Source organism: Salvelinus alpinus, chromosome 10 (genome assembly GCF_045679555.1).
Source record: "Salvelinus alpinus chromosome 10, SLU_Salpinus.1, whole genome shotgun sequence".
NCBI lineage: Eukaryota > Metazoa > Chordata > Actinopteri > Salmoniformes > Salmonidae > Salvelinus > Salvelinus alpinus.
The window spans coordinates 22,359,988-22,379,354 of NC_092095.1; the positions used below are offsets into that span (position 1 = coordinate 22,359,988).

The 19,367-nt window shown below is 45.9% G+C and overlaps 1 protein-coding gene across 13 annotated transcripts in view; it reads left to right on the top strand.

The window, feature by feature from the left end:
- Positions 1–19,367, top strand: part of LOC139531723 (histone-lysine N-methyltransferase 2C-like) — a 218,524-nt gene that overhangs the window by 193,031 nt on the left and 6,126 nt on the right. For 11 of the 13 annotated variants that reach the window (XM_071328436.1, XM_071328440.1, XM_071328439.1 and 8 more), the window contains 15 exons: positions 48–132; positions 242–305; positions 504–736; positions 4,919–6,688; positions 6,861–7,070; positions 7,825–7,989; positions 8,169–8,310; positions 8,511–8,622; positions 8,849–9,027; positions 10,517–10,650; positions 12,470–12,719; positions 13,269–13,381; positions 14,487–14,585; positions 16,249–17,398; positions 17,555–17,691. In XM_071328436.1, coding sequence (XP_071184537.1) covers positions 48–132; positions 242–305; positions 504–736; positions 4,919–6,688; positions 6,861–7,070; positions 7,825–7,989; positions 8,169–8,310; positions 8,511–8,622; positions 8,849–9,027; positions 10,517–10,650; positions 12,470–12,719; positions 13,269–13,381; positions 14,487–14,585; positions 16,249–17,398; positions 17,555–17,691 — 4,843 coding nt within the window. The remainder of the gene's footprint in view (positions 1–47; positions 133–241; positions 306–503; positions 737–4,918; positions 6,689–6,860; positions 7,071–7,824; positions 7,990–8,168; positions 8,311–8,510; positions 8,623–8,848; positions 9,028–10,516; positions 10,651–12,469; positions 12,720–13,268; positions 13,382–14,486; positions 14,586–16,248; positions 17,399–17,554; positions 17,692–19,367) is intronic. The other 2 variants (XM_071328441.1, XM_071328442.1) reach the window with 1 other exon arrangement.

Consider the following 19,367-nt stretch of genomic DNA (forward strand, 5'->3'; position numbering starts at 1 on the left):
ATGTTATTTAATGGAAAGGGTAAAAAATTATTTCATGTTCCCTAAAGCAATGATCCTCTCAGAATTCAGCATACGCCAGGAGCCCATGGACCAGATGCTGCTGCCACTCTGCCTCCACATGTGTTTGGACAGGTAAGCATCGTGAATCAACCACTATTTGTCTATCAGTCTGCCTGCCGTATGTTTCATATATTATGCTAGAAAAAAAGGCCACATTATCGTTTGTCAATTGTCTTCGCAGGACGGGAAGTTGGCTCCACAGATGGCGAGACCGAACCCCCCAAATTTTGGACCTGGATTTGTCAGTGAGTGGACAACCCAAAGTTTTTCTATTTGCATTTGATTATGACATCCTCCTTCATTTTAACCAAATTATTAATCACAGACCCATTTGGTCTCTTCAGTATTTCATTTGTTGACGACCATATCCAATCCATGGTCTATTCGATTTCACTTGTATGTCTTTTGGATTTATGTATACAGTTTTGTCTCCCGTCTCTCAGACGATGGCAAGAGGAAGCAGTACGAGGAGTGGCTCAAGGAGACCCAACAGCTCCTGCAGATGCAGCAGAAGTTTCTGGAAGACCAGATTGGGGCCCACAGGAAATCCAAGAAGGCCCTGTCAGCCAAACAGCGGACGGCCAAGAAGGCTGGCCGTGAGTTCCCTAAGGAGGACGTCGAGCAGCTGAAGCATGTGACAGAGCAGCAGAGTGTGGTGCAGAAACAGTTGGAGCAGGTAGCTAACTAAATGTAGCAAGGGTTCATTGCAGGCATTCTGTTGAGGTTTGGATTTGAGTTATTTCTTTAGTCTCTTGATTCTACATCTTTACATGGCATTATCTGTAACATAATTGGCCATCCTGAGGCCTTAAATAATGTAAAGATGTGAGGTTGTACATGCTGTCTGTATAGAGCTGTCATTTACCTTGGAGGGGTGGATAAGAGAAAGATCTCATATCGTAAGCCACTTGAAACATTTTGTATTTGATTTATTAGGATCGCAATCATCCGACGCCAATAGCAACAACTAGTCTTACTGGGGTCCGACACATAACTAAAAAGACATTACAGACAAAAGACTTTAGAATTTACATACATTAAAAAACATGAACATGTAGTGTGTGCATCTATCAGTTACACATACAGTGCATTCGGAAAGTATTCAGACCCCTTGACGTTTTCCACATTTTGTTACGTTACAACCTTATTCTGAAATGGATAAAAGTAGAGTGGCCAGACGGAAGCCACTCCTCAGTAAAAGGCACACGACAGCCCGCTTGGAGTTTTCCAAAAGGCACCTAAAGGACTCTGACCATGAGACACAAAATTGTCTGGTCTGATGAAACCAAGCTTGAACTCTTTGGCCTGAATGCCAAGCATCACATCTGGAGGAAACCTGGCACTATGCCTACGGTGAAGCATGGTGGTGGCAGCATTATGCTGTGTGGATGTTTTTCAGCGGCAGGGACTGGGAGACGAGTCAGGATTGAGGACAAGATAAACAGAGCAAAGTACAGAGATCCTTGATGTAAACCTGCTCCAGAGCGCTAAGGACCTCAGACTGGATCGAAGGTTCACCTTCCAACAGGACAACGACCCTAAGCACACAGCCAAGACACCGCATGAGTGGCTTCGGGACAAGTCTCTGAGTGTCCTTGAGTGGCTCAGCCACAGCCTAGACTTGAACCTGAACAGAACTGAAAATAGCTGTGCAGAGACGCTCCCAATCAAACCAAACAGAGCTTGAGAGGATCTGCAGAGAAGAAAGGGAGAAACTCCCCAAATACAGGTGTGCCAAGCTTGTAGTGTCATACTCAAGAAGACTCGAGGCTGTAATCACTGCCCAAGGAGCTTCAACAAAGTACTGAGTAAAGGGTCTGAATACTCATGTAAATGTTATTTCATTTAAAAAAAAATACATTTTAGAATAAGGCATTAACGTCACAAAATGATGGGAAAAGTAAAGAGGTCTGAATATTTCTGAATGCCCTGTACATGACAGTACATACACACAACAATTAGGTCACATGGGGGAGAGGTGTTGTGCCGTGAGGAGTTGCTTTATTTGTTTTTTTAAACGATGTTTGCTGTTCACTTGCACTATATTAGATGGAAGGGAGTTCCATGCACTCATGGCGCTGTATAATAGTGTATGTACAGTTGAAGTTGGAAGTTTACATACACCTTAGCCAAATACATTTAAACACAGTTTTTCGCACTTCCTGACATTTAACCCTTGTAAGAATTCCCTGTCTTAGGTCAGTTAGGATCACCACTTTATTTTAAGAATGTCAAATGTCAGAATAATAGTAGAGAGAATGATTTATTTCAGCTTTTATTTATTTCATCACATTCCCAATGCGTCAGAAGTTTACATACACTCAATTAGTATTTGGTAGCATTACCTTTAAATTGTTTGACTTGGGTCAAACGTTTCGGGTAGCCTTCCACAAGCTTCCCACAATAAGTTGGGTGAATTTTGGCCCATTCCTCCTGACCGAGCTGGTGTAACTGAGTCAGGTTTGTAGGCCTCCTTGCTCACACACACTTTTTCAGTTCTGCCCATACATTTTCTATAGGATTGAGGTCAGGGAATTGTGATGGCCACTCCAATACCTTGACTTTGTTGTCCGTTAGCCATTTTGCCACAACTTTGGAAGTATGCTTGGGGTCATTGTCCATTTGGAAGACCCATTTGCGATAACGCTTTAACTTCCTGACTGATGTCTTGAGATGTTGCTTCAATATATCCACACAATTTTCTTTCCTCATGATGCCATTTATTTTGTGAAGTGCACCAGTCCCTCCTGGAGCAAAGCACCCCCACAACATGATGCTGCCATCCCCCGTGCTTCACGGTTGGGATGGTGTTCTTCAGCTTGCAAGCCTCCACCTTTTTCCTCCAAACACAACGATGGTCATTATGGCCAAACAGTTCTATTTTTGTTTCATCAGACCAGAGGCCATTTCTCCAAAAAGTACGATCTTTGTCCCCATGTGCAGTTGCAAACCGTAGTCTGGCTTTTTTATGGCGGTTTTGGAGCAATGGCTTCTTCCTTGCTGAGCGGCCTTTCAGGTTATGTTTATATAGGACTCCTTTTACTGTGGATATAGATACTTTTGTACCCGTTTCCTCCAGCACCTTCACAAGGTCCTTTGCTGTTGTTCTGGGATTGATTTGCACTTTTCGCACCAAAGTACGTTCATCTCTAGGAGACAGAACGCGTCTTCTTCCTAAGCGGTATGACGGCTGCGCGGTCCCATGGTGTTTATACTTACGTACTATTTTTTGTACAGATGAATGTGGTACCTTCAGGCATTTGGAAATTGCTCCCAAGGATGAACCAGACATGTGGAGGTCTACCATTTCCTTCTGAGGTCTTGGCTGATTTCTTTTGATTTTCCCATATTGTCAAGCAAGAGGCACTGAGTTTGAAGGTAGGCCTTGAAATACTTCCACAGGTACACCTCCAATTGACTCAAATGATGTCAATTAGCATATAAGAAACTTCTAAAGCCATGACATAATTTTCTGGAATATTCTGAGCTGTTTAAAGGCACAGTCAACTTAGTGTATGTAAACTTCTGACCCACTGGAATTGTGATACAGTGAATTGTAAGGGAAATAATCTGTCTGTAAACAATTGTTGGAAAAATTACTTGTGTCATGCACAAAGTAGATGTCCTAACCGACTTGCCAAAACAATAGCTTGTTAACAAGAAATTTGTGGAGTGGTTGAAAAACGAGTTTTAATGACTCCAACCTAAGTGTATGTAAACTTCCGACTTCAACTGTATTTTTGAATTTGTTCTGGACCTGGGGACTGTGAAAAGACGCCTGGTGGTATGTCTGGTGGGGAAGGTGTGTGTGTCAGTGCTGTTTGTAAGATGACTATGCAAACAATTTGGAATTTCCAAACTGTCTTTCCTCAAGTCTTTACTCAACTCTTAGCCAAGAGAGACTGACATGCATAGTATTTATATCAGCCCTCTGATTACAATGAAGAGCAAGACGTGCCACTCTGTTCTGGGCCAGCTTCAGCTTAACTAGGTCTTTCTTTGCAGCACTTGACCATATACCGGGACAATAATCAAGATAACTAAAGCCTGCAGGACTTGCTTTGTAAATAGATTCTCTCCATCTTTGAGGGCTTAATTTAGGGTTTTCCTCTTGCCTTTTGGTCTTTAGCTCCCACATCATGTTGGATTCCATCTTATCGATTTTCTCTTGAAATTAAACTCTTGATGTCGGCTCAGTTATCAACTCTTTGCTTTGTCAAAATTGAGGGGACAGAAATACAATCTTAACTTGTTTGTGACCCTCCTCAGCAACACACACAGCACACAAAGCTTGATTGCTGAAAAACAGCTGCTACTTTTAAATAACTGTTTGGTTTCTTGAGAATCAAGGGAAACATTGAGCCCGAAAACAAACCTTTTGACCTTTTCTTAGCAAAACAAATGGCGCCTTTGCTAATTATTTCCAACTTCCGTGACCTTTTCAATGTGTCGAGACAGAAACGCATGATTTATTCTGTGAAGTTAACACACATCCTCCACTCAGTCAATATTTTCCAAAGAGGTTTTACTATGATTATGCTATTTACTTCGTAATGGTTCAATCTGATTTCTTGTGGATTCATGGAAACATTTACTGTATCGATACGTATTATCTGGTTCCAGGTAGTTGCCAATTTTATGGAGGTATTTTGAATAAGTAACAGAAAATAGCATTTGATCACTGTTCTTTCTGTGATTGTCAGGTAAATACCAGTTTTAATTGGACGGTATAGAAAAGCAGTGCCTAAAAATGTCTCTCAATACCATCTTGCACTGTGAAGAGTTGGGTGGGATAACCTTCCGTCTGCTCACATTTCTCTTATTGTTTTTTTCCTCTTGTGTTATTTCTCTCTGATAGATTCGGAAACAGCAGAAAGACCATGCAGAGCTGATAGAGGAGTACCGTGTCAAGCAGCAACAGCTAAGTCTACAGGCTCCTATGATGCCAGGGATGCCACCCATGCCAGGGATGTCAGCTCATGCTGCCCCTATGATGCCCAGGGAGCCCCCTTTGGGCCAGCCCATGATGACAATGCAGCCCCACCCCAGCCAGCCTAACCTTGCCCGCATGCCCAACGTGTCAGGCTGGCACCCTGGGGGAGCCCCAGGACCGATGGGAGGCCCGGGTCTAATAATTCCAGCTCAGATGCCCCCTGCCAGCCCTGCCCAGTTGCACCAGCCCCAGTTACCACCCCAGACCCAACTACCGCCTCAGCCTCAATCAGCCTCAATGGTGCCCGGAGTAAAAGCCACACCTGCAGGCAAAGGAGCAGGAACCCAGGGAGCCAGCGGAGGTAACGGTGGTGGTGGCAGCAGCAATAGTCTCGCTGTGAAATTTGATGACAACAATCCATTCAGCGAGGGCTTCCAGGAGCGCGAGAGGCGGGACCGCATGAGGGAGCAGCAGGAGAGACAGCGGGTTCAGCTGATGCAGGAGGTAGACAGGCACCGGGCCATGCAGCAGCGGCTGGAGATGGAGCAGCAAGGCCTTGGTATGGGTCCCGCTGGGCTCCCACACAGCTCTGGAGCTACTAACCACAGTGGGGATAGCCTGGCCCACATGCCATTCTACAATACTGATCTGCCCCAAGACTTCATGCAGCCCTCTAGACCTCAACAACAAGCACCACCACAGCAGGGGCAGCTAGGGCCCATGTACCCCCAGCAGGGCATCGGGGCCTTCATGCTGGGGGACGAGCGCAGGCCTATGCCCAAGACTGGGGCTTTTGGTGGTCCCGAGATGGGTCCCAATTTCCGTCCCAAAAACCCCATGCTGCAGGGGCTCAACTTCCCCTCGGGACAGCCCCGTCCCGCCAGATTCGGAGGCCCTGGGATGATGCCCCAGAGTGGTGGCCGAGGCGAGGGACAGGGACTATCGTTCGGAATGGACTCATCCACCCCCCTGCCTCCCAACTACCCCGGCTCAGGCCAGTCCTTGATCCAGCTCTACTCTAACATCATCCCAGAGGAGAAGGTCAAGAAGAAGAGGAACAGGAAGAAGAAGAGAGACTCGGTCGACGACATAGACTCTGTCAAGACCCCGTCCACTCCCCACTCAGACCGCTGCTCCCCGCTGACGCCCTCCCGCGGGTCTGACACCTCATCCACCCGGAGCCTCAGCATTCCTGGTGAGCAGGATCTGTCCGATCTTTTCCTCCCAGTGGGGTCCTCTGGTTTGGCCCCCTCCACAGAACTGGAGAGGCAGCTCTCAGGCAGCAGCTTAGCCCAGGGTGGCTGCTCCAGCATGGGCTCTGAGAATGACCGGGCCCCCCTGTTTGACGAAACCCTCCAAATCAAGTTGGAGAGCATAGAGACTGAGTGCAGAAGGGACGAGGCGGCCAACGAGGGGTCTGCCTTGCAGCACGTTCCCCGAGCTGGCGGGACAGTAAAGGTGGAGGAGGGAAGCGAGGAGGGGTTTTCTTCACCCCTCCACGGTGCCAAAGGTGGTGACACAGGGAACGAGCTGCTTAAGCACCTGTTGAAGAACAAGAGCACACCCCCACCGGGCGCCAATGCCAACCAGACCCTTCCCACACAGCAGATGTCCTGTGACAAACTGCGCTCAGGGCAGGAGGACTCATCAGACCACAAAGCCACTGCCAGGCCGGCCTCCACCGCCAACAACATGGTGAGAAGGGAAAGACCACAGTCACTATAGTATAGCATAGGTTACTGCATGTTCTATCTGAAATCGAAATATTGGGGTACAGAATTGGCTAAGCAATTGCTATACAGTACTAATGAAAACTCTTTGTTGTGTAATAGTAGCTCACTAACCATGTCTCGTTGTAATTTCCCAGACACCCCGGCGCAGTCAGCTGACAGGAAGCACTGAGCTCCTAGAAACCTCGGTGCCGGAGCAGGGCAAGAGGAAGCAGCAACGCAACAAACTGACGCATAAAAACGGGGTGGAGAAACCACCATCGCGCTACAAGAGGAGGAAGAAGGAGGAAGAGGAGAAGCAGATTGGTTATTCCAGTACTGACACTCTGATGACCCAGCTCAAACAGGTACAGATCATAGTCGTCAGCCACCGAACAGTGTTGAATGTGCTGATTAGCTATTGTGTGTTGATTGGCTGATTGGTCTGGTCATGTTCCCAGTCCCGAAACATAAAACAAGAGTTTTATTTAGTACATATTTCACGTGTGTGGTGCTGCTGATTTTATAGATGAAAGTTTATCTTTTCCTGCAGTTGCTTACAAATGTGGGTGTTTATTTAGCTATTTTCTGTTAGCACACCTCATAAATCACTCATCTTAATATGTAATTACTTTCATTTAGGTGGAATTAAATGGTCCGTGGATTGTTTTAAAGAATCACTCGACATTTGTGGAGGCATAAACCGAATATTAAATGAAAAATCTAATACTTAGTTGACTAATAATGAAATAAATAAATTGTATGTCATTCAAAATATACAAGATATACCATGGGTTATGCAGTGGTGAACCTTTCACAGGGGCACAATAAAATGTTTGCCAAAAAATTCCCGAGGCTGCATTTTGTCTAGACTGCCTACGCCTCGACTACACTTTTGATAACCATATAACGTTAGGTTAAAATTACTTCAGTTATTACACCCCCCAAAAAAGTCATTAATAACAGTCAAATGTTTTCATTAAATTTCTAGAACTAATTTTGATCCTGTTCAGTGCTTACCTCGAAATATAAGCAGTGAGAAATCCTTTAAAATACAGTACCACGTACAGCGTCCCTTCTGCTCTCACTAACCCTCCTTCCCCTCTTCCTCCACCCCCACAGCAGCTTTCCCTGTTGCCCCTGATAGAGCCCCTGATGGGGGTCAACTTTGCTCACTTTCCCCCCTTCGGCAGCGGGCAGCTGAACGGGGAGAACAGCCTGTCGGGATCCTTTGGCAGCGCTTCGCTGGGCGGCGTGTCAGACTACTACTCCCAGCTCATCTACAAGGTGAGGAGAGATCACTAGTTTATGCACATCCATCCCTTTCCCAGGTGGAGGATAGGAAAAGGAAAATTTTTCCTAGAAAATAAAATAGATAGCCGCACATTGTTGAATGCTCCTGTATACTAAAACAAATGTCCCTAGTTGGATCCAGTTACGATGTTGTGTGATTTGCCATTTTGTAGCAGAACAACTTGAGCAACCCGCCCACCCCTCCAGCATCACTCCCTCCCACGCCGCCCCCCGTGGCGAGACAGAAGATGGTCAACGGGTTCGCCACGGCCGAGGAGCTTACCAGGAAAGCTGCCGTCTTGGGTGGCCATGATGGTAAAGTGGGACTCAACATTTTCTAAATCTTCTTACTTCTTTGGAGATGTAATGCTGTAGTAATATTATAGATAATATTAAAGAGTGACCTAAAATGTATTATATATCAAAGAATCCCTACTGGGATTGCAATGGAAAAAGACAGATTTCTAAGGTCTGAAAATAAAAGGAACAATACATGTTTTACTTTCTCCCTATAGCGTTCCGGACAGAAAAAGACCTGCTGGCCCATGCCATCACCCAGGGGCCCAAGACGGTGGACGTCCCCGCCTCGCTCCCCACACCACCCCATAACAACCAGGAGGAACTTAGGTGAGCCTTTGGAGGACTTGCAAATCCACATTTCAATGGGAGTCAGGATAGTTCCTACCTGGTTTGAGCGAGTAACTGTAATTTTGCTTCTGAACAGAGAGTGGAGTATTAAACAGACTTATACCCTTCTGCACTACTGAGCCGAGCCAAGCTGTATTGCCCTGGCCTGGTTACGTGAAGGAGCCCAGTGGTTGAACTAGTTTCCCTGATTCTGTGTACATCCCAGGAGCCAGGACCACTGTGCGGACAGGGACACCCCTGATAGCTTCGTCCCCTCCTCGTCCCCCGAGAGTGTGGTCGGCATGGAGATCAGCCGCTACCCCGACTTGTCAAATGTCAAGGAGGAGCCCCCCTCCCCTTGCTCCTCCCCTGTAATTCCCATGCTGCCTAGCGCCAGCGGGAAAGGTAAGAATCACACATACACAACTTTCACTCCTGACTGAACAAGAGTTACAAAAATCTAATCCAATTTTATTCATCAGGTGTGAACTAACAGTGAAATGCTTAATTACAGGCCCTTCCCAACAATCCAGAGAGAAAGAAAATAGAGAAACAATAGAAAAGTAAAACACAATAATAGATACACAATGAGTAACGATAACTTGGCTATATATATACTGAACAAAACTATAAACGCAAAAATGTCAAAGATTTTACTGGCAACAACTCTGGTTGACATTCTTGCAGTCAACATGCCAATTGCATACTCCCTCAAAACTTGAGACATCTGTGGCATTGTGACAAAACTGCACATTTTCATGACCCTTTATTATCCCCGGCACAAGGTCTACCTGTGTAATGATCATGCTTTTTAATCAGCTTCTTGATATGGATTTGTGCACAAAATTAGAGAGAAATAAGCTTTTTGTGCATATGGAACATTTCATTTCATCAGTGTACAAGGGGTACTAGTACTGTGCCAGGGTACGAGGTAATTATGTACATATAACTAGGAATAAAGTGACAGATTGTAAACAGTACCAGCAGTGTATGTGATGCTTCATGCAAATAGTCCGGGTAGCTATTTAACTAACTACTTATCAGTCTTATGGCTTGGTGGTAGAAGTTGTTCAGGGTCCTGTTGGTTCCAGACTTGTTGCATCCGTACCACTGGTCGTGCGGTAGCAGAGAGAACAGTCTATGACTTGGGTGTCTTTGACCATTTTTAGGGCCTTCCTCTGACACCGCCTGGTATAGAGGTCCTAGATGACAGGGAGCTCAGCCCCAGTTATGTATTGGCCTGTATGTACTACCCTCTGTAGCGGTTGGATGTCAAGCAATTGTCATACCAAGCGGTGATTCAGACTGTCAAGATGCTCTCAGTGGTGCAGCTGTAGAATTTTGAGGATCTGAGAGCCCATGCCAAATCTTTTCAGCCTCTTGGGGGGAAGAGGCGTTGTCATGCCCTCTTCACGGCTGTGTTGGTGTGTTTGGACCATGATAGGTCCTTAGTGATGTGGACACTGAGGAACTTGAAGCTCTCGACCCTCTCCACTACAGCCCTGTCGATGTGAATGGGGGCGTGCTCGGCCCTCCATTTCTTCTAGTCCACGATTAGCTCCTTTGTCTTGCTGACGTTGAGGGAGAGGTTGTTGTCCTGGTAGCACACTGCCAGGTCTTTGACCTCCCTATAGGCTGTCTCATTGGTGTTGGAGTTGTGCGCAGCCACGCAGTCATGGGGGAACAGGGAATACAGGAGGGGACAAAGCACGCACCCCTGAGGGCTCCCCGTGTTATTTTATAGTTATGTTGGGTCATAAAAAGTTTTTCTTGTTAGTAATGGTAGCCATTATATTGGTAAATATCTTTAATAATCATTCTCAGGCCAGTATTGTACAAGCATCATTTGTGTTAGTTCCTCTGTAATATTAGATTGTCTGTTTGTTTCCCTCAGGAACTGAGATTAAGCGAGAGGTCAAGACTGAACCCTCAAGCTCCTTTTTCGGGTCCCAATTCAGACAGGCTCCCTCCTGCTCCAAAGCTGGCCTGGTATCCATAGCTATCACCTTGAATCCGGTCGCAGCGGAGGTGAGTGGTTAAATGCAACTGTAAACAACCCATTTTGACAACTATAGTTGATCTGATCTTAGACACTAAATGGCAGTAGACATTCTGAAAACATACATACAGTTGAAGTCGGAAGTTTACATATACTTAGGTTGGAGTCATTAAAACTCGTTTTTCCATCACTCCTCAAATTTCTTGTTAACAAACTATAGATTTGGCAAGTCGGTTAGGACATCTGCTTTATACATGACACAAGTAATTTTTCCAACAATTGTTTACAGACAGATTATTTCACTGTATCACAATTCCATTGGGTCAGAAGTTTACATACACGAAGTTGACTGTGCCTTTAAACAGCTTGGAAAATTCCAGAAAATTGTCATGGCTTTAGAAGCTTCTGATAGGCTAATTGACATAATTTGAGTCAATTGGAGGTGTACCTGTGGATGTATTTCAAGGCCTACCTTCAAACTCAGTGCCTCTGCTTGACATCATGGGAAAATCAAAAGAAATCAGCCAAGACCTCAGAAAAAATTGTAGACCTCCACAAGTCTGGTTCATCCTTGGAAGCAATTTCCAAACGCCTGAAGGTACCACGTTCATCTGTACAAACAGTAGTACGCAAGTATAAACACCATGGGACCACTCAGGAAACGCGTTCTGTCTCCTAGAGATTAACGTACTGTGGTGCAAAAAGTGCAAATCAATCCCAGAACAGCAGCAAAGGACCTTGTGAAGATGCTGGAGGAAACGGGTACTATAGTATCTATATCCACAGTAAAATGAATCCTATATCGACATAACCTGAAAGGCCGCTCAGCAAGGAAGAAGCCACTGCTCCAGAACCGCCATACAAAAGCCAGACTACAGTTTGCAACTGCATATGGGGACAAAGATTGTACTTTTTGGAGAAATGTCCTCTGGTTTGATTAAACAAAACTAGAATTGTTTGGCCATAATGACCATCGTTATGTTTGGAGGAAAAAGGGGGAGGCTTGCAAGCCGAAGAACACCATCCCAACCGTGAAGCACGGGGGTGGCAGCATCATGTTGTGGGGGTGCTTTGCTGCAGGAGGGACTGGTGCACCTAACAAAATAGATGCCATCATGAGGGAGGAAAATTGTGGATATATTGAAGTAACATCTCAAGACATCAGTCAGGAAGTTAAGGCTTGGTCGCAAATGGGTCTTCCAAATAGACAATGACCCCAAGCATACTTCCAAAGTTGTGGCAAAGTGTCTTAAGGACAACAAAGTCAAGGTATTGGAGTGGCCATCACAAAGCCCTGACCTCAATCCCATAGAAAATTTGTGGGCAGAACTGAAAAAGCGTGTGCGAGCAAGGAGGCCTACAAACCTGACTCAGTTACACCAGCTCTGTCAGGAGGAATGGGCCAAAATTCACCCAAGTTATTGTGGGAAGCTTGTGGAAGGCTACCCAAAACGTTTGACACAAGTTTAAGGCAATGTTACCAAATACTAATTGAGTGTATGTAAACTTCTGACCCACTGGGAATGTGATGAAAGAAATAAAAGCTGAAATAAATCATTCTCTACTATTATTCTGACAATTGACATTCTTAAAATAAAGTGTTGATCCTAACTGACCTAAGACAGGGAATTTTTACTAGGATTAGATGTCAGGAATTGTGAAAAACTGAGTTTAAATGTATTTGGCTAGGGTGTATGTAAACTTCCGACTTCAAATGTACATTTTAATAAACTACTGGGTAACCAAGCCAGACCATATGCAAGATAGACAAAATGGGTTGTCTCGCATAAGGCTGTTTGTATTGACCACGAACTTATTAGACCACCCTGACCCTTTCCGGACCTGTAGAACATCCCTGGCATGGTGGCTGCGGTGGCCGACCTGCTGTGTGTGAACATCCCCGTTAGCTACGAGGTGAGCTGCGGCCCCGAGCGTAGCTCCCTGGCCCTGCTGGCTGGAGTCAAGGTGCCTCAGACCAAGGGTGTGGACCCCCACCACGCGGCCATGTTCCCCCAGCAGCCCCCCACCATGAGGTTCCTGAGACCCCCCGGACCGCACACCCATTCCGGAATTAGCCAGCAGCCACCTACCAGCGCCGGTCAGTACACACCAGCAATGCAACTTTAAACTACTGATAGTGATGGGAGAAATAGGTGTTTCTGGCCCACAGAGCTAGTTAAATCGTGGTGGAACCATATTTTTAAGTTAGCACTTTCTTTTACTGGTTTTCCTATTACTTTCCATACAAACAATTGTCTGTTTAGAAAAGATTTTGAACAAAGAGCTAGTCATGGAAACACTAGTCTGTGTGTGAGCCAGAGCTCTCTGATAGTCCTATCTAGCCTTTATTGATCATGTCCGAGATTTGAAGTTTAATGAAAATCCTAATGGTTGGGGATGATGAACCTGTTAGGTTTTCGGTTCCAGACTTTCAAAGTATAATATGGGTGACTTAATTGATTTTGAAGAAGCCATGTGAAATGACACAAATGCAATCGTACTAGCGGTCTTTTGTTCTTGTTCACCTGTCTTTCACCCAGGTGGTTTGATTGACGAATTGAGGTTGAAATTGCATGTTTTGTTTGTTGATACATTTAAGTGTTCTGCGATGTTGATGGTCAGTTTGATTGAGTTGTTTGTGTTTTAGGTCCGTCTGCCAGGGGAGACGGGCCTAAACCCCAGTGGTGCTGGAACTGCAAGGTGCTGGTTCTGGGAAACGGAGTCCGCAAGTCCACCAAAGACCTACCCTGCAGCAAACGGGTAAGCCCCAGATCAGTTGTTGCTCGACTGAAGCAAATATTTTTATTTTACTATGCAAGTCAGTTAAGAACAAATTCATATTTACAATGGCGGCCAAACCCTAACGACGCTGGGCCGCCCTATGGGGCCGGTTGTGATGCAGCCTGGAATCGAACCAAGGTCTGTAGTGACACCTCTAGCATTGAGATGCAGTGCCTTAAACCGCTGCCACACTTGGGAGCCCCAAAAGTATTGTTAATTTGAACACATTTAGTCATTTGAATTGTATAAGCCTGAAGCCTCATACCTATCATGTCTACAGTATCAATTTGGTTGCTGAGGAATGAGATTTATCTGAGCCAAAAAAGTCAAGCTAAGGCCTGCTTTTATGAATTTATCAACCCCTCTTTGAGATTGACATTTTTTTTTTTTGCATTATTAAAATTCATGTCATCATTTGCTCTTAGTTCCTCCAGCCCTCCCTTATGTACCATCCATATAAAGAGCTCAAGAGCTTGAGGTTAAAGTATACTTTGAGGACTTCAAAGCATGCGACCTGCCTCAAGTCCTCCCTTAGGGGGGTACGTAGAAAACGGTTGCCTTATTATGCTAATCCCCGTTCCCTTTGGGGAAGTAATGATCCGCCCCAGAACAATTACCAGGTTAACTGCTTAACCCCCGAGGGACCACTGCCACGACACACTTCCTTATTTACCACGGGAGGAGTCGAGATGGCCCGAGTTGAGCAAGCGGGTGGAGTATGTAAATGCAAGGCTGTTTAAATCAGGAGTTACCTTTGATGTCTTTCTCCTCTTCCTGCCAGCCCACACACACTATGCAAATGTCCCAACACAATGGCTGTGGCACAGCAGGTTCCCATATGTAGGATATCTTGAGGATCACATATGGGGTAGTAGTAGTTGTTTCTGGACAGTGCCGAACTGTGTGTCTCATGCATGTTCAGGCAGAGTGGCCCTGTCTGTGACCTGGGTCATGTTCATTAAGGCAAAACGTTTTGCAACGGAAAACAAAAATGAGTGTTTCTAATTGCACAGGTTGTTAATACCTAATTTCTTCCTTTTTGTGCCTAATATACATGATGCTGACTTGTCTCTGCTTTCCACAGGAGAGACCGAACCATGCGGGGGGCAGCATGGTCTTCTGCAGCCATAACTGTTTCGTCCTCCACACCACTGCCACACAATCCAAAGCCATGGACAGTAAGGTGTGTATCTCTAACTGTACTCAACACTTATCTTTTGCTCTCTTAGCTTTTTGAGAGAACCTCACTGATACCAGTATGGTATGTAGAAAATCCTGAAAAAGTCCAGGATTTTTTTGTGTGGCATTTTCCAGGTCTGGAAAAACACTAAAATATTTTTGGGGAAAATCATAAATTAATTTCATAGTTTCTGTTAATGTAATTTATTCAGGCACATTTTATCAAAGGAATAAAAATCGACAGGATCGGAATGACACTTTAGTGCGTCTGTGTTTGCGAGCATCACCTGCATTTGTGCAAGACGAGTGGGCCGTTGCTCAAGTAGAACAAGACAGTCGGCATTGCAACAGCATGTAGGCCTAGCCTCTAAAAACTAGGTAGCCAATTCAAAACATATATTGTACCCCCTAAGGTTGATGTCCGCGCCCCCCCGCAAAAATCGAATTAACATAATAAAACATTTTATTTGTTGACTGATATATACAGACAGTTCAGAACAAATTTCCTTCAGACTATCTGTTGTTCCATTCGTTTGTATGGGTTAATAGCAGTAAGGCCAAAATGTATTTTATCATATTTATAAAAAATAAAAATAATAAAAATTACTTCAAGGGGTCTTAAAATTCTAAATCAAATAGCAAAATGATCCTTGGTATGACCTTCCTAAAACAATTCCATATAGCTTAGCTCCCCGGCTTAACCCATAAGTCTAAGTCTTTAGCTATTATTAGCATATAATGTTTCGTCATGCCCCAAAAAAACTTTCCACCGACACTTGCAAATAAGGCCATAATGTTTAACCGTTTTGAATGATTCATGTTTAATTTAAAATATTATTTTAGAAAGAATGATTCACTTCGCTGTTGTATTATTTGGGATTCGTTCAATTCGTTGATTTGGATGTATGGGGCCATTGCAACTCGATAGAATTGTTTACTTTGCAGGCTGACTAGCATCTAAGGTAAATATGACTACGTAAACTAGATGCATTTATTTTTGAAAATGGCCTACCATAGCCATTTGATCTTTGATATATTGAATGAGCGAATTATTTCAAAAGGCGTGAAATGTTATACATCAAGGGTGGTTAACCATTCTCCAGGAGAGCTAATGGGTGTGCAAGCTTTTATTTCTAATGAGTGTGCAGGCTTTTATTCCCCTCCAACAAAACAAATTTCAGAAATGACCTGCTCAATCGGACCTTGATAAACACGGGCTCTGATGTGTTTGAGCAGAGCTTTATCAAAAGTCTGCACACGCAGTAGCTCTCCAGACTGAGGGTTGACACAGTTGCCTAACAGCTATTCTACTGTGGGGGGGTTAAGTACCTTGCTCAACGACAGGAGATGGTAAATGTAATCAGAGAGCAGCCTCCCAGAGAGCCTCACTTATAGCGACGTCGCCAGTTGTTGGTCATGGAAATGTTAAGTCATGAAAAAGTGTGTCCAAAAAAAAAAAAGATCCCAGCTGTCAAAATGTGTATGAACGTTGGTATTCTTATAATGGGTTGGACTCATGGATTGCATGGAGAATGAGTGGATGTATGTGTTCATTTAAGCGCAGTCAAAAAGCAGGTGGAATATTTTAACATGGTCTAACAATGACCAAAGATGCCATTGCTGAGGAATTTGCATTGGTTTCCTAATGAGTAAACTCTCTTTCGCAGCCAAACATGTCTCCTCTCTTGCCGGAGTCGTCGGTCAAAGAGAGCCCGTCCAAGGTGCTCCACCAGTATAGTAACAACATGTCCACACTGGACGTCCACTGCCTGGCCCAGCTGCAGCCCAAACAGTCGCCCCCCTCCAGCCCCCATCCCATCTCCTTCCCCTCTGAGAAACCCAAGCCGGACACTCTCAAGGTGACGGTCAAGTTCAAGCCAAGGCCCAGGGCGGTCCACTCAGCCAGCGGGGGAGGTGATATGTCGCCGTACCACCATAAGCGCTGGAAGGGCCTGCGTTGGCGCAAGTGGAGCGTGCACATTGTGGTTCCCACTAGCAGAACCCTGCTGTCCTCTCTGCCCGGTGAGGACGAGATGGACAAGCTGCTGAGGAAGCTGGGCGCCTCTCTGCGTCCTGATCCCCTTCCCCGCGACCTTCGACGTTGCTGCTTCTGCCACGAGGAGGGCGACGGTGTGACGGACGGGCCCGCGCGGCTCCTGAACCTGGACCTAGACTTGTGGGTGCACCTTAACTGTGCACTGTGGTCATCGGAGGTGTATGAGACGCAGGCAGGCGCCCTTATCAACGTGGAGCTGGCGTTACGGCGGGGCATGGCGGTGCGCTGCGCCTACTGCCAGCAGACGGGCGCCACCAGCCGCTGCCACCGGTTGCGCTGCTCCAATGCCTACCACTTCACATGCGCCCTCAAGGCCCAGTGCACCTTCTTCAAGGACAAGACCATGCTGTGCCACCTGCACCGGCCCCGGGGCAGCGACAGGGCCGTGGCGTCCGCCACTAACCACCACGAGCTGCGCTGCTTCGCAGTGTTCCGCCGTGTCTACGTGCAGCGTGATGAGGCGCGGCAGATGGCCAGCATCATGCAGCGTGGCGAGCACCGGCACACGTTCCGTGTGGGCAGCCTGGTGTTCCACACTGTGGGTCAGCTGCTTCCCCAGCAGATGGCCGCCTTCCACTCTGCCAACGCCATCTTCCCCGTGGGCTACCGGGCCAGCCGCATCTACTGGAGCACACGTCACGGCAACCGCCGCTGCCGCTACCTGTGCTCGGTGGAGGAGAACGAGGGCCGGCCGGAGTTTGTGGTGCGGGTGATGGAACAGGGCTACGATGACCTGGTGCTCACCGGCGCCTCACCCAAAGGTAAGGGGGCGTGGTGGGGTGAGAAACAGACCTGGGGGGGGTTGCAACAGAAAATGTCCAGCTAGTCCATCTTTCAGTCAGTTTTCTTCCATTAAATGCCTTATGAACATGACCTTATTGACCTCACCCCTAAATATCCCGTTTGTTGTGTTGTAGGTGTCTGGGACAAGATTCTGGAGCCTGTGGCTGAGCGGCGTAATGAGTCTGGAACTCTGAAACTGTTCCCCGTCTACCTGAAGGGAGAGGACCTGTTTGGATTCACTGTCACTGCCGTCACCAGGATCGTGGAATCGGTAAGGGCAGAGATGGCAAGAGAGAGTAGAACGTTTTAGGTGGGTGTATACAGTGCATTCGGAAAGTATTCAGACCCCTTGACTTTACACATTTTGTTACGTTAGACTTATTCACAAATTGATTCAATCGTTTTTCCCCCCCTGAAAATCTAAACACGATATCCCATAATGAAAAATACAAAATCGGACCCTTTACTTACTTTGTTGAAGAACTTTTGGCAGCGATTACAGCCTCGAGTCTTCTTGGGTATGACGCTACAAGCTTGGCACACCTGTATTTGGGGAGTTTCTCCCATTCTTCTCTGCAGATCCTCTCAAGCTCTATCAGGTAGGATGGGGAGCGTCGCTGCACAGCTATTTTCAGGTCTCTCCAGACATGTTCGATCGGGTTCAAGTCCGGGCTCTGGTCAGGCCACTCAATGACATAGAGACTTGTCCCGAAACAACTCCTGCATTGTCTTTGCTGTGTGCTTAGGGTCGTTGTCCTGTTAGAAGGTGAGCAGATTTTCTTCAAGAATCTTTCTGTACTTTGCTCAGTTAATATTTCCCTCGATCCTGACTAGTCGCCGAGTCCCTGCCACTGAAAAACATCCCCAAAGCATGATGCTGCCACCACCATGCTTCACAGTAGGGATGGTGCCAGGTTTCCTCCAGACAGGACACTTGGCATTCAGGCTAAAGAGTTCAATCTTGGTTTCATCAGACCAGAGAATCTTGTTTCTCATGGTCTGAGAGTCCTTTAGGTGCCTTTTGGCAAGCTCCAAGCGGGCTGTCATGTGCCTTTTACTGAGGAGTGGCTTCTGTCTGGCCACTACCATAAAAGCCTGATTGGTGGAGTCATGCAGAGATGGTTGTCCTTCTGGAAGGTTCTCCCATCTCCACAGAGGAACTCTGGAGTGACCATCTGGTTCTTGGTCACCCCCCTGACCAAGGGCTTTCTCCCTCGATTGCTCAGTTTGGCTGGGTGGCCAGCGCTAAGAAAAGTTTGTGGTTCCAAACTTCTTCCAGTTAAGAATGATTGAGGCCACTGTATTCTTGGGGACCTTCAATGCTGCAGAAATGTTTTGGTACACTTCCCCAGATCTGTGCCTCGACACAATCCTGTCTCAGCGCTCTACGGACAATTCCTTCGACCTCATGGCTTGGTTTTTGCTCTGACATGCACTGTCAACAGTGGGACCTTTTATAGACACGTGTGTGTCTTTCCAAATCATGTCCAATCAACTGAATTTACCACAAGTTGTAGAAACATCAAGGATGATCAATGGAAACAGGATGCACCTGAGCTCAATTTCGAGTCTCATAGCAAAGGGTCTGAATACTTATGTAAATAAGGTGTTTCATATTTTTAATACATTTGCAAACATTTCTAAAAACCTGTTTTCGATTGGTCTTTATGGAGTATTGTGTGTAGATTTATTTAATCCATTTTAGAATAAGGCTGTAATGTAACAATTTGGAAAAAGGGAACCGGTCTGAATAATTCCTGAATGCACTGTAGCTAACCCAGTTTGGGTTAGAATTTTTTTCAAGGCCATTGGTTTGGGCAAATCAATTTTTTTTTGTTAAAAGCACCAATACAAAATAGCTTCAACTCCATTAAGTGCTTTGAAGGAAAAGGCTCTTCACTGGCACAGGAGGTTCTCCATCAGACACTATTTTAGAATCTGGCTTTT